The 13,834-nt window shown below is 37.2% G+C and overlaps 1 protein-coding gene across 6 annotated transcripts in view; it reads left to right on the top strand.

Moving 5' to 3' along the window:
- ST6GALNAC3 (ST6 N-acetylgalactosaminide alpha-2,6-sialyltransferase 3) overlaps positions 1-13,834 on the top strand; it is a 608,849-nt gene that overhangs the window by 359,860 nt on the left and 235,155 nt on the right. For 5 of the 6 annotated variants that reach the window (XR_006335818.1, XR_006335819.1, XM_043877626.1 and 2 more), the window contains exon 3: positions 625-1,034. Coding sequence is in view for 4 of the 6 variants with exons in the window: in XM_043877626.1 (XP_043733561.1) it covers positions 625-1,034 (410 nt within the window). In the remaining 2 variants the exon portion in view is untranslated. Of the gene's footprint in view, positions 1-624; positions 1,035-12,442; positions 12,725-13,834 lie in introns of those variants that run through there. The other variant, XM_043877628.1, reaches the window with a different exon arrangement.

Below are 13,834 nucleotides of genomic sequence, written 5' to 3'. Positions count from 1 at the left end.
TAAACAAGAGCACAATGGTTATTTAACTATGGTGATGCAAGGGAATTTTTTAAGAGTCTCTATAATATTTTTGCTAGCCTGAAATTTATCTTCAGTAGTTCTGGGTTTTGAAAATTCAGAATCTCATCATTTGCTGAATTTTTTATATTTTTATCAATCGCTACATAATCATTCATACATATAAGTAAACTTCAGAATTGATGCCTATATATACTCCTTTTGCATTTCTTTTTTTTAGCCACCATCCTTATTAAAGAGAGCAAATCTTTCTGTATTTCCTTATTTCATTTGAAATTACAGTTTTGAATGAAAAGGCATCCTATAAAATGGGAAACAAATGACTGCTTTTTCATTGAATTTTAAACCAACTCAAGAAAGAGAAATGAAAATTATTTCTTAGCAATCCATATTCAGTTTTTAAATGGAGGCATGCCCCAAGCTTGATATCCTGTGGAGCTAGTGTTGGATTAGTATAAATATATTTCAGAGATATTCCCACACTCAGCAATGATATACAATATCTGGAATTTCTGTTTTCCCAGAAGAACTTGTTGGGATATGTGGAACTTTCTAATTTACACATTTCTCCCCCACCCCTGCCCTGTTTCTCTTTCTGTTTTTCAGCCTTTGCAACTGGACTGTAATCTTTGTGCCATTGTGTCAAACTCAGGTCAGATGGTCGGCCAGAAGGTAGGGAACGAGATAGATCAGTCATCCTGCATTTGGAGAATGAACAATGCACCCACCAAAGGCTATGAAGAGGATGTTGGCCGCATGACAATGATTCGCGTTGTATCCCATACCAGCGTTCCTCTTTTGCTGAAAAACCCTGATTATTTTTTCAAGGAAGCAAACACTACTATTTATGTTATTTGGGGCCCTTTCCGCAATATGAGGAAAGATGGCAATGGCATTGTGTACAACATGTTGAAAAAGACTGTTGACATCTATCCCAATGCCCAAATTTATGTGACCACAGAGAAGCGCATGAGTTACTGTGATGGAGTGTTTAAGAAGGAAACTGGGAAAGACAGGTGAGTCCTTTGAGAAGTGGCCTTGTTGTTGTTCATGCTAAGTCTTTGCAGAGTTCTTTGGCCAGCTATTAAATGAACAGTTATTTTTCAAACCAGTTGTTACATGTTTTTGACTATTATGATTACTTGATGAGCCAGCAGTGAGGCCTCCTTTGGTCTACCTGCACCAGCCTCTCTCTTCATTCTGATTGGATCGAAGGCCCTCCCCACCACCCCCCCACCAAAAAAAAACACTGACTGCTTCCCCAAGATATCTTTAGGTTTGTTCTTATTTAGTTCAATTTGCTATTGAGTAAATTCGATATTAGCTGAAAGAAGTCTACACATTTTTGTCTCAAAATAGAAGTGTTAAGGAACTTTAGGACCTAAACTCCTTTGGAAATTGTGACAAAAATTTACTGAGACCGCAAAACAGAACAGGCTATTGATTCTGTAATAAGGTTGCAGAGCTTCTTGCCTGCAAATAGGCCTGGTGCTTGTGAACTTGTGATCACCATAACTTAGCATTTAACATGTTAAGCAGAATATCATGTTGAAATTAAGCGTTACTTAAAATCATTAACAGTGGGTTCTTGACGAGAAATGAGATATATATATACCATTCACTCAATTAGCTAAAAACCAATTTGCATATTTTTATTACATCTGGTTTTCTGCAGCATTCTGTAAACCACCTTTCCCGAGGTCTGCTTGTCTTACTGTTCTCCTGCTCCTTACTTTTCCTGCTTCCTCCCCACTCCCTCCTCCTCCTCCTCTTCTCCCATATAACTTACTTTTTTTCTTCTTCTTTAGAAAAGTAACCAGTATATGAGAGAGAAGCAGAGATGTAAATCAGTCTATCTTTTATTTTAGTTCATATATCTAGTACTGGTAAAGACCTGCTGAAGGAAAAATATTGAAACTGATTGCTAAATTTGAATTACCACTGAATATTGCTTACTTGTGCAATATCATGGATAAATTGAGCATTGACTATAATTCCAATATTAACATTCTGATATACAAGGAAGGGTATACATCTCCTCAAGACGTATATCTTTTATCCTTTATTATTATCAAATTTAAACCTTTAACTGTATTGGGGTATGTGTTTGAGAAAGGGAGTTTCTAACATCTCTGGATAGAGTTTTAATGCTGGTAATTATTTTAAAAATCTTATGTGGACTAACTCTCCTATTGATAATGTAGGTCAAATTTAGTGTTTTCTACTTCTGAGCACCAAAAATACATAGCTCCTAATGAAATGCAAGATAAATAGCCATCAATAGTGGCCCCTTACACTTTAGAGTTAGTGAGAAGATTCCCAGTGTTTAGATTTGAATCAGTGTAGCGTAAGTGGTCCAAAGAGCCAGGCAGTAGGGATTAAAGGAGGAGGTATGTGCTTCAAAGAAATATGGTCACCTGTATCATCATTTTATATAAATACAATCATTCTCAAGTGGCTTTGGAAATTTCTGTTTTTTCACTAGCCCAGAGCAATGCAGTTAATTATGTGTAGTTGGTTTTTCATTAGTAATAGTTTGCCCTTGGGGTATCACCTAGTCATAACTATAGGCCCTTGAATAATTTAGGGGTATCAGAGAAGAACTCAGCATGCTGTCTGTCCCCATGTGTTTTGCTTGTATCATGTTGGTTTTGCTGTGAAGTTTCAGAGACAGCACTACTGCAGATCTGTGGGCTGGGCAACAAGTGCTGGGAAAGAATAGCTTTGGGAGGTTCATTTTCCTACTGGCTGTAAGGAGGAAAGCTGTTTATATAGTAGGAAAAAACTCAGTTGTTAATTTTGCAGGTATCATTCATTTCGTAGAGTTACCAAAACAGAAGTATAAAAATCAAGCCAAAATGATTTTATAATACTTTGTAGCTGTTTTCTCCCCCAAATCTAATCCTGTCTAGTGTTTCACTGAATACTGCAACCAGACCAAAGAAGACAACCAAGTAATAGAAATGAGCAGAATGGATAGTTTTGGTAAAATCTATTTGAATGACAAAAGGATGACCAAAATGATCTCAAGGGCTGCTATCTCCACTGTGATTTTAATCTGTGTCCTAAATATAGCTGTGTTGATTTGATTGTTAAAGATTTCCCATAGTGACCTGATGATCATTGCCACATTTCAAACAGAGACATTTTTTAACTTTTTATGAAGGGAAATGTCACACTTAGACTAATCCTGTAATGAACTCCTGTGTACCCACAGTTCAGATTGAATATTATTAACTCATAACCAGTCTTGTTCCATCTATACCTCTATTTGCTTTCTCCTTTCCCAAAGTTTGTTTTGAAGCAAATGCCAGGCATCATATTATTTTCATTCATAAATATTTCAGCATTTATCTCTAAAAGATAGACTCTTAAAAATAAACACTGTGACATTGCCTTACATAAAAATCAGTATACTTTCTTAATAACAATATATATTTAGTCTGCTTTCAAATTTCTCCAGTGATCTCATTAATATTTTTAACAGTTAATTGACTCAGGATTAGTACTAAGGTCTGTACATGTTCAAATAAGGATTAGCATTAGTCTATACATTATAAATAATTGATATGCCTCCTATATTTCTCTTAATCTATGGCTTCTTTTCTCTCACTCTCACTTTATTATTGAAAAAAATCTAGTCATTCGTCCACGATCTATATTTTGCTGACTGCCCCCCTATATTACTTCTGCTTTGATACCTCTGTGCAGTAAGTCCCCTAAATATGAATGAGTTCCATTCCAAGAGTGAATCTGTAAGTCTAATTTTTGTTCATTTAAGTCAAACAAAGTTAACCGAGGTAGCCAACTAACGCCTTTGGTTATATAGTACTGTACTGTAATAGGTTTATAATACTTTTCACAGAAATAATACATAAAAAACAAACACAAGAAATAAAGAAAATGGTTTTAGAGTACCTTGAAAAGTACAGCAGCACAGTACAATAGTTGGCATTTCTTAGCAGTACCAGCCACATCACCATTGCTTTCACCCTTGCTTCTGGACATCCTGGGCTTGAAATAAAGATACTGTACCAGTACTCTGTAAAGTACTGTATAAGACTTGCAGAGGATTCACACACGGCAGGGTATGCCAGACACATGAATAGCTTATTTAATTGGACATTCAAACACATGTTCACATCTTTGAAAGTTTGCAACCTGAAGGTTTCTATGTAGGGGACTTAGTGATATTGAGGATTTATTGGATTTGGGTCTAATTTTTTTAAAAAGTTTTTTTAAATCAAGATTATTAGGTGATACTTCTATCAGAATGAAGACTGTTTTCTCTCTTTTTATGTTAATAGTCATTAATGATCATTGTCTAGATCCAGTAATTCATTAGAATTATGGTGCAAAATGGTGATATTTCATGATTTCTTTTTCACTTATTAGCTGACATACATTATAAACTTGCTGTCATCAACCATTTGGTTACTGTGAGATAGAAGATAGTACAAGTTCTTTCTCTTAATTTACTAGTTTTAAGACATTGACACCATCATCCTCCAAAAAATGAGCAGTAAATTTATTGTTTTCAGTATTTACATATCGACTTAGGTACTTAAACCTATTTGAAATACTTTAATTCATTAAAATTATGTTCTTATGCTTAAATCGTCCTATTTTGAGCTATGGGAACGTCTTCAAATTGGCTTTTGCATCCTTTTGACATGTCTTTAGTAGTTTTGTAAAACAAAGTCTTGTAAATTCTTTTTTGTTTCCTATTATTATATGATGTTTAAGGCTTTTCTTGTACATATCCTGATGCATGCCAAATCCAGACATTTTTCTCAAAGAACTTTGGTCCTTTTATTGATAGTATTGAAGAGAGCATAATCTTGGCTCTACAGGTACTCATAACTACTGGATTGGTCTTTGTTTCTTGGTCTTTCCATTAGACTGAACTAGTATATTAACAACATATGCTGTGTATACTGTTTAAAGATAAAATCATTATGAGTTCAAATTGAAACTTCCAATTCAAATTCAGGACTATCAGGTTTTTATTTTACCTCATCTATCTTACATTTGTCTTCTCTCTGCTTTGCTGGCAATCACAGGTTCTAGAAACACCAATGTAAATACTCATGTGCTTTATCCCACAGTATGCACACAACACTCTTAGAATTAAGAGTAACAGAAATATGCAACCAGAAATATGATTACTGTAAACATTTTAAGATTATTCTGCATCAAAGAAGATGTTTTAATACAATCATTTGTGTGAGTCCATGCTCACAAAGTGTGTATTAGTTATATCCTAACAAAAGTTTAAAAATTTTTCTCCTAAGTAAATAGAATTAAGTGGAATACATCATTGCAGGTATGAAGGGGTGAGGAAAAAGGAATATCCGTATAATTTGACTTTTGTGTAAACTATTTGGTTGATTTGCCTGCACTTTCTGGAGGTAAGTGCTAATTTTCATCATCAGGTTTTTAGTGGCGACATTATGTCACCGTTATGGTGACATAGAGTTAAAAAAAAATGTGTCCCTAGTCATTAAAGTGATTCATGATAGGAAAATGATTAAATGGAGTTCTTCAAAGAAATATTTGCCGCTCAGCTTGTTTCTTCAAATTATCAAAATCCTTTTAAAAAATATAAGCCCCCTCCTCCATTTACAATGGGCATCTTTTCATTTTTCCAGCGGTTTTAATTTTTATCTCAAGGAATTTGTTATTGAGAAAACATGAAGTAATAAAAGAAATATATACCCTGTTAAATTTCTTAGAATGAATTTAGACCAACTCATACACATATTGGAACACTTTTTCAAACCAAATGAAATTTAATTTGCTGTCTTATCAGAATAAAATTATTTGGCCTGTCAATTAGGGTGACCTTGTGGGAAGGACTGAGAGAACAAAAAGAGAGGCTGCTTGCCCTTTCTCTGTTCATTTCTGGGGCTCAGTTTTCTTTGGAATTCTAGACCCTTTGGGTAGTGGTCACCATTATATCTTCACTTACCAAATATTTTTTTTCTGGGAAACAACCACCTTCAACAAACCAGGAAACTTTGAAATTAAAGGCCTTGTAGTAAAAATACAGCAGTGGAAAACTCAGCAGTGGCCACAGGAATGGAAAAGGTCAGTTTTCATTCCAATCCCAAAGAAAGGCAATGCCAAAGAATGGTCAAACTACTGCACAATTGCACTCATCTCACACGCTAGTAAAGTAATGTTTAAAATTCTCCAAGCCAGGCTTCAGCCATATGTCAACCGTGAACTTCCAAATGTTCAAGCTGGTTTTAGAAAAGGCAGAGGAACCAGAGATCAAATTGCCAACGTCCTCTGGATCATCGAAAAAGCAAGAGAGTTCCAGAAAAACATCTATTTCTGCTTTATTGACTATGCCAAAGCCTTTGACTGTGTGGATCACAATAAACTGTGGAAAATCCTGAAAGAGATGGGAATACCAGACCACCTGACCTGCCTCTTGAGAAACCTGTATGCAGGTCAGGAAGCAACAGTTAGAACTGGACATGGAAAAACAAACTGGTTCCAAATAGGAAAAGGAGTACGTCAAGGCTGCATGTTGTCACCCTGTTTACTTATATGCAAAGTACATCATGAGAAATGCTGGCCTGGAATAAGCACAAGCTGGAATCAAGATTGCTGGGAGAAATATCAATCACCTCAGATATGCAGATGACACCACCCTTATGGCAGAAAGTGAAGAAGAACTAAAGAGCCTCTTGATGAAAGAGGAGAGTGAAAAAGTTGGCTTAAAGCTTAATATTCAGAAAACTAAGATCATGGGATCCAGTCCCATCACTTCATGGCAAATAGATGAGGAAACTGTGGAAACAGTGGGTGATTTTTATTTTTCTGGGCTCCAAAATCACTGCAGATGGTGATTGCAGCCATGAAATTAAAAGAGGCTTACTCCTTGGAAGGAAAGTTATGACCAACCTAGACAGCATATTGAAAAGCAGAGACATTACTTTGTAAAAAAAGGTCCATCTAGTCAAGGCTATGGTTTTTCCAGTAGTCGTGTATGGATGTGAGAGTATGACTATAAAGAAAGCTGATCACCGAAGAATTGATGCTTTTGAACTGTGGTGTTGGAGAAGACTCTTGAGAGTCCCTTGGACAGCAAGGAGATCCAACCAGTCCATCCTAAAGGAGATCAGCCCTGGGTGTTCATTGGAAGGACTGATGCTGAAGCTGAAACTCCAGTACTTTGGCCACCTGATGTGAAGAGTTGACTCATTGGAAAAGACCCTGATGTTGGGAAAGATTGAGGGCAGGAGGCGAACAGGATGACAGAGGATGAGATGGTTGGATGGCATCACCAACTCAATGGACACGGGTTTGGGTGAACTCTAGAAGCTGGTGATGGACAGGGAGGCCTGGAGTACTGCAGTTCATGGGGTCGCAAAGAGTCGGACACAACTGAGCAACTGAACTGAACTGAGTGAAAATAATCTGAACCAAAATGGATCTCTTTTCCCCCTTTGAATAATGGGTGTGCATACATAATACTAGCTTGCTGACATTTACACATTTGCATTAATACATCTTGAGACTGAAATACCCTAGAGGTGCTGTGGGGCTGACACTGGCACATGCTGCTACTTTCAACATTTGAAGAATGGGCTTATGTGCCTGGCCATGTACAGATGCAGAATGAATATTAACTCTCCCGGAGAGGTAGCAGCACCTGTTTGAGACATTCTGCTTACTTATGGACAGATAGGCAGTTGCAGCTTGCCTCCCACTTTAGAAATACATTAGCAAATGTGGGCACATTATTGAATTAAGTAATAATTGAGAAAGCTATATTTCCTATTAAAACTGCAAAGCTAATTCAGGCCTGATAAAGGGCCCTGAGCTGCCCTAAATAGGTCTTCATTAAGTGGACACAAATGTGGCTCTGCCTTCCGGAATGGATGAAATTAATGAAAGTTAGCAGCAAATAGATCAATGTTTCAAGATGTTACTGCTTCAGGTTCAAAGGATGTGAAGGGAAGGAGTTACTTTTAAAGCATTTAGAAAACAGGATATACAAAAGTCACTTTCAGAAGACACTGTCAAAGTGAGAAACGGATTGGTAAGTATCAACCATGCATGGCTAGTCTTTGTGTGCTCCATCCATTCCCATTCAATCTTGCAGAGAGAAAAAGAAATCAGCAATGTGTTGTTTTTCCCCATCTGATGTTGAAGATGGTTTTGTCATCCGGTGTGGGTTTTAAGTGCAGCGCAGTGGGTTTTAAGTGCAGCTTCGCTGTTTTAGCTATCGACTAAAAAGATGTACAACTTGAGAGTTGTGAGTTAAGTTTTATTTCGGGCAAAATGAGGACTGCAGCCAGGGAGACAGAACCTCAGATAGCTCTGAGAGACTGCTCCAAAGAGGCAGTTGGGCAAGGTCAATATATAAGGTTTTTGTGAAGGAGGAGTTCAATGCAGTCAAGTGCTTACTTACAAAAGGTTTTCTGCTAGCCACGAGAAAGCTAATGTCAGTAAGAAGGGATTTAGTGCTTTTCTAGATATGAAGAGATGCAAGGATTTGGATCATGAAATCAGTTTCTGAAAATATTTAACTACCTAAAGACCTGTTCCAACAGAATCCCTGGAGCAGAGTGCCTCACTTCACCCTAAATTACCTAAGGGGATGTTGAAGGTCAACAGCTGTAGCAGCACAGAGTTCAATCTCCACAGAGGCAAATGCCCTTGTTGTGGTTGTTCACTGGCAAATGCTCTTGTAAAGAGCCAATTTACAGTTGACATAGCTTTGACCATTTGGAAAGTTTCTTGTGCTACTGTGTGATCGATTTTAGGGATTAAATTGGCTCACATTCCTTAGGTTTGCAAACCTTAGTAGTTCCTAGAGTGGAAAGAGGTTTTAAGCCTCTCCCTGGAGAATTTGGGAACTCCCTGAATGTCCCCCTTTGTTGGGACATAAAACAGGCAAACTGCCTCAACAAATGCAGTACAGCAAGGCTGGGGGTAGGGGCAGAAACAAAAATCAGAAACTGTGTTAACCAGAGAGCCAGCCACAAGGCACAGACCCATGCCTAGTTGCCCAAAAAGGTACTGTTACTCTCCCTGGACTTCAAAAACAAAGATGCCTAATTGTTTCTAACTCAGGATAAATGGGTACTAATCTCAGGAAAACCTGGCCCAAAAGAAAATAGGCACAGTAGAAAAATTCTTGGATTGAGAGACAGAACATAATATTAAAAACAGTATTTTTCCTTTAAAGACGATCTTTGCAAATATAACATCTCAGCACTTTTTTCAGGAGCAACGTTGACACATCTCTGTTTACATGAATTAATGTTCCCACCCCAGCTGATGTATTTGGCAGAAACAATGAGTTTACACAGCAGTTATGGCAGACCCATAGGACTCCTGAGTCAAAAAGCATAATAAGGCATCCAGGGCTGTGTTTTCATGCTAACAGGCATTAGGGAACAGGAGACTTCCTTTTTCCCATTATTCATGATGGCATCTAGTGACCTACATTAAGCCTCCTCTATAATACACATGGACTGGAAATTAAAATTTCAATAAAAAGAGGGAAGAATCTATTTTATTAATGGGAAGATGGAAGGGATGTTTGTAGTTTACCAAGATATCAGTACTGAACTGTTTCATGTTTAAAAATACACACATTTGGGCAAAGGTACAGGCAGGTACATACTAGGTGAAACCATATTTGACACGACAGTTTAGTTTAGGATTAAAACAAGAGAAACATCTATAATTCAGTGACCATATTTTTAAAAGGAAGTGTATCAGACTACTGGTAGTTGTAGAAATCAAAACTTGCAACCAGTCTACTTTGGAGACTGATCTTCTCCTGGGCCTTAGGATATGACTTGACTGAATAGCTCCACACACAGTGAGATTATGCTGTGTAGAAAGACATCCCAATAGACAATTATGCTGAACACTCCCTCAGTATAAAGGCTTTTGAACACTAGAAAGGGTGTGAAACTCAAAGACAAACAGGCCTTCAGTCAGAAGATTCATTAGAATACACCTACACTTTTAACTTTATAAAGGCTTTAAGGTTTTTGTTTTCATTTTTTTTTTTTTACTGTTTATTTATTAATTTAAAGCCATGGGGTTTTTCTTTAAGTCATAAGATTTATCTCTTCAGTTGTTTTACTTCCTACTATAATTTGGATTTCTCCTCCTTTAAAAAATTTTTTTTTTCATTTCTCTTCAAGTTTCAATAAAAACCAAAAAAATTAAGAAAGATTATATATTTGTCCATAAAACATATGAACCAGGGGCAATTTCTTTTTTCTTCAATTCTTGTGTGCCTGGACTCAAGACAGAGTTGTTTTCTTGAGACTTTTCAATCTATACCACGTCCATCTGTACTACTAGTTTTTTAATTGTTTGGACAGCCATTTCAAAGCAACTTGGGTAGTATCTGAGATGTTGTAGGAGCTCTACACATGTTTATTGAATTGAATTTTTACTTCTCTGGAAACAAACGAGAGATTTTATTAGATGTGGTATTATTGATGGACTTACCTTCTTAGCTTTTTGTTCTGAGAAACGAGTCCTCTTTGTACAGTACTTTTCTTTCTTTCCTTCTTCCTTCCTTCCTCCCTCCCTTCCTTGCTTTCTCTCACCCTCCCTCCCTCCCTTCCCTTCTTTCTGTTTAGTACAGTACTTTTCAGACTTGAGTGTGCTTTCAGTCACCTGCTGATTGAGGTGATTTGAAGTGGGTCCTGAGAGTTTGCATTTTGAATAAGCTCCCAGGCCAGGCCAGTGCTGTTAATCTCCAGATGATACTTGGAATTGCACTATTTGAGACTGCTTTGAATGAAGAGACGGGATATTTCACTGTCCCTTGAATCAGAGAAATATATAAGGGAAGACTAGCTATTTCTCAAATAACCTCGGTAACCTGCTTGTAATTGGATTCCAATTTTGTGACTATGACCTGTTCCCGGCCATTTAAACATAGTGCCCTGAAGTCCTTAAGAATTCAATGAGGATATTTATCTGACCTTACTGTGTTTATTTGTCCATTTCTCTCATTAGACAACACAATTCTTAAGAATAGGGATGTTGCTTATGTCCATTTTATTTCCAGACCTAGCATTTTATTTTCAGACCTAGTACAGAGTTGGTTTACCATCAAATAGCATACAAATACAGAGAAGGCAATGGCACCCCACTCCAGTATTCTTGCCTGGAAAATCCCATGGATGGGGGAGCATGGTAGGCTGCAGTCCATGGGGTCGCGAAGAGTTAGACATGACTGAGCGACTTTACTTTCACTTTTCACTTATGCATTGGAGAAGGAAACGGCAACCCACTCCAGTGTTCTTGCCTGGAGAATCCCAAGGATGGGGTCGCATAGTGTCGGACACGACTGAAGTGACTTAGCAGTTAGCAGCAGCATACAAATGTGTTTTCACTCTACTTCTTTCAAGTAAATGGCCCACAGATATTTCAGGATTCCTTGAAATGGCCTCAGCCAATTACTCATTTTCTTTCTTCTACCATTACCACCAGTCCTGCTCTAGTTGAAGTCTTCGCTTCTCACATGGGTGAACATGAGTACCGTCTTGCCTTTATGCTTTTGTAGAAATTGCTCCTCTCTCTAAATTTTACTTCCTCCCATCACCATGCACACAAATGCATTCTTTATGACTAAATTAAATATTACCTCTTCCATGAAGCCTTTTGAAATACCTCTAATTAGAACCCATTTCCTTCTCTGAAAGTCCACAGACTTTGGACTTTTTAAAAATAAAAGCCATCATTCTCTATCATGCATTATTGTCATTTATGTCTAATCTTCCAGGTAGTCCATAAACTCTTTAAGGTAGTATCAGCTCTTATATATTTGTTTCCCTACCACCTGATACTATGTTTGACTCTAATAGGTATTTGGTAAATGTTTAATAGGTTAATGAATAAACGAGTGAGTAAAAGAGTGAAAGAAATAATAGCAATAGTCTTTAAGTTTACAAGTCCCTTTGCTACTTGTTGAAATACTTGTGAATTTCCAAACACTTTTCTTCAGTATACAGGGGTCACAGTAATACCAAGTGAGGCAAGTTATAGAAATGGATTTTGATAGAAAAGTTTCCACAGTTCTACTCAGACAGACCACCCCTTGCTCTGTCTTACCCAAAGGTTGGCAAGACTATTACCTTTTCTGGCGATTTTGTAGCTGGGCACTGGTTTTTTAATAAGTCAGTGACAGGGCCATTCTTCAAATACAGGTTTCCATTTTAGTTTCACTTCAGTGACAAAGCAGTTTCCAAGACTTCACTCACAGTTGTTTGCTGTCAGTTGCCCAGTGAAAAAACAATTCCTAGGACCCAAGGTTGTACTCTTGGACCTTAGGCAGCAAACACAACAACCACCACAGAAGGCAGAAAAGAGAAAACCCAAGGAAAGAAAAACTGATCATTGCCCAATTTATCTTCTAATTATTTTCTAGATAACATTTTCTTCACTGACAACAAAGAAAGTGAATTGCCTTAGTAAAAATACTTTTAAATAACTTCAGGAAGAACATAAAAGAAAAAAAATAGTAGTAGTGTCTTTTAATCTGCTTCATAAATGGTTGATGAAATTAAACATAGAGGAAAACCGATAAGTGCTTTGGCAGAATTCAGATCATGTCACTCTTCTGCTTAGTCCCCTGTTTCTCTTAGAGTAAAAGCACAAGTTTTTACAGTGACTTATAATGCCTTCCAGGGTGATCTGACCTCTTGTTTCCTCTCTGACCTCTATGAACCAAACACACTGGGCAAGCTCCCTCCTACAGGCCTTCATCTCAGCTCTTTGCTGGATCACCTTTCTCTTCCTATATTGCATAATCAACCGATCAACTCCTTCAAGCTTCTGCTCCTGTCACCCACTCAGTGAGTCTACCATGATGCTATTTAAAATTGAAATCCCCGCACCTCATAAGCAGCATTCCCAGTTCGCTTTACTTTGTTTAACTTTTTTCTTTTCCCAATAGCATTGTTTACCTTCTAACATTTTATATACTTATGGATTTTATCATTTATTATTTTTGTCATTCTCCCCTACCAGGATGTAAGCTTCTTCAGAGCAGGAATCACTGTCTGCTTTTGTGACTTATATATCCCAGCACCTAGAATAGTGCACAGCATATAGTAGATACTTAATATTTGCTGAATGAATGAGCAAGGGATGGAAAACCAATTAAGTAAATAAAGGATTCTGGCAAACTTGCAAAACTTGTCTCATGGGGTCTGCCAAAGTAGGTTAAAAACTTAGCTTAAAAGGAGGAAAATACATGTGTTCACAAACCATACAGTTAAGGTACAGATTTTTAAATTAATTTTTTAAATTGCAGTATAGTTGATTTTGGAGAAGGAAATGGCAACCCGCTCCAGTACTCTTGCCTGGAGAATCCCATGGACCGAGGAGCCTGGTGAGCTACAATCCATGGGGTTGCAAAGGGTCAAACATGACTGAGTGACTAACACACACATAGTTGATTTACGATGTTGTGTTAGTTTCTGCTATATAGCAAAATGAATCAGTTATATATATATATATATACATATATATATATATACATATATATATATATATATATATATGTATGTATCTCCACTCTTTTTCAGATTCTATTCCCATATAGGTCATAACAGAGTATGAAATAGAGTCCCCTGTGCTATACAGTAGAGAGTGTGTATAAGTCAATCCCAATCTTCTAATTTATTCCTCCGTCCTTTCCCCCTTAGTAACCATGAGTTGTTTGCTATATCAAGGTACAGGTTTAAGGCAAACTGGTCTGCTTTTGTTCTACAAAAGGATACTAGGATGGCAGCTCTCTTGTTTGAAGAGATCATCA

Source organism: Cervus elaphus, chromosome 20 (genome assembly GCF_910594005.1).
Source record: "Cervus elaphus chromosome 20, mCerEla1.1, whole genome shotgun sequence".
Taxonomy (NCBI): domain Eukaryota; kingdom Metazoa; phylum Chordata; class Mammalia; order Artiodactyla; family Cervidae; genus Cervus; species Cervus elaphus.
The sequence above is the reverse complement of the archived record's forward strand: the minus strand, read 5'-3'. Positions and strand labels throughout refer to the sequence as shown.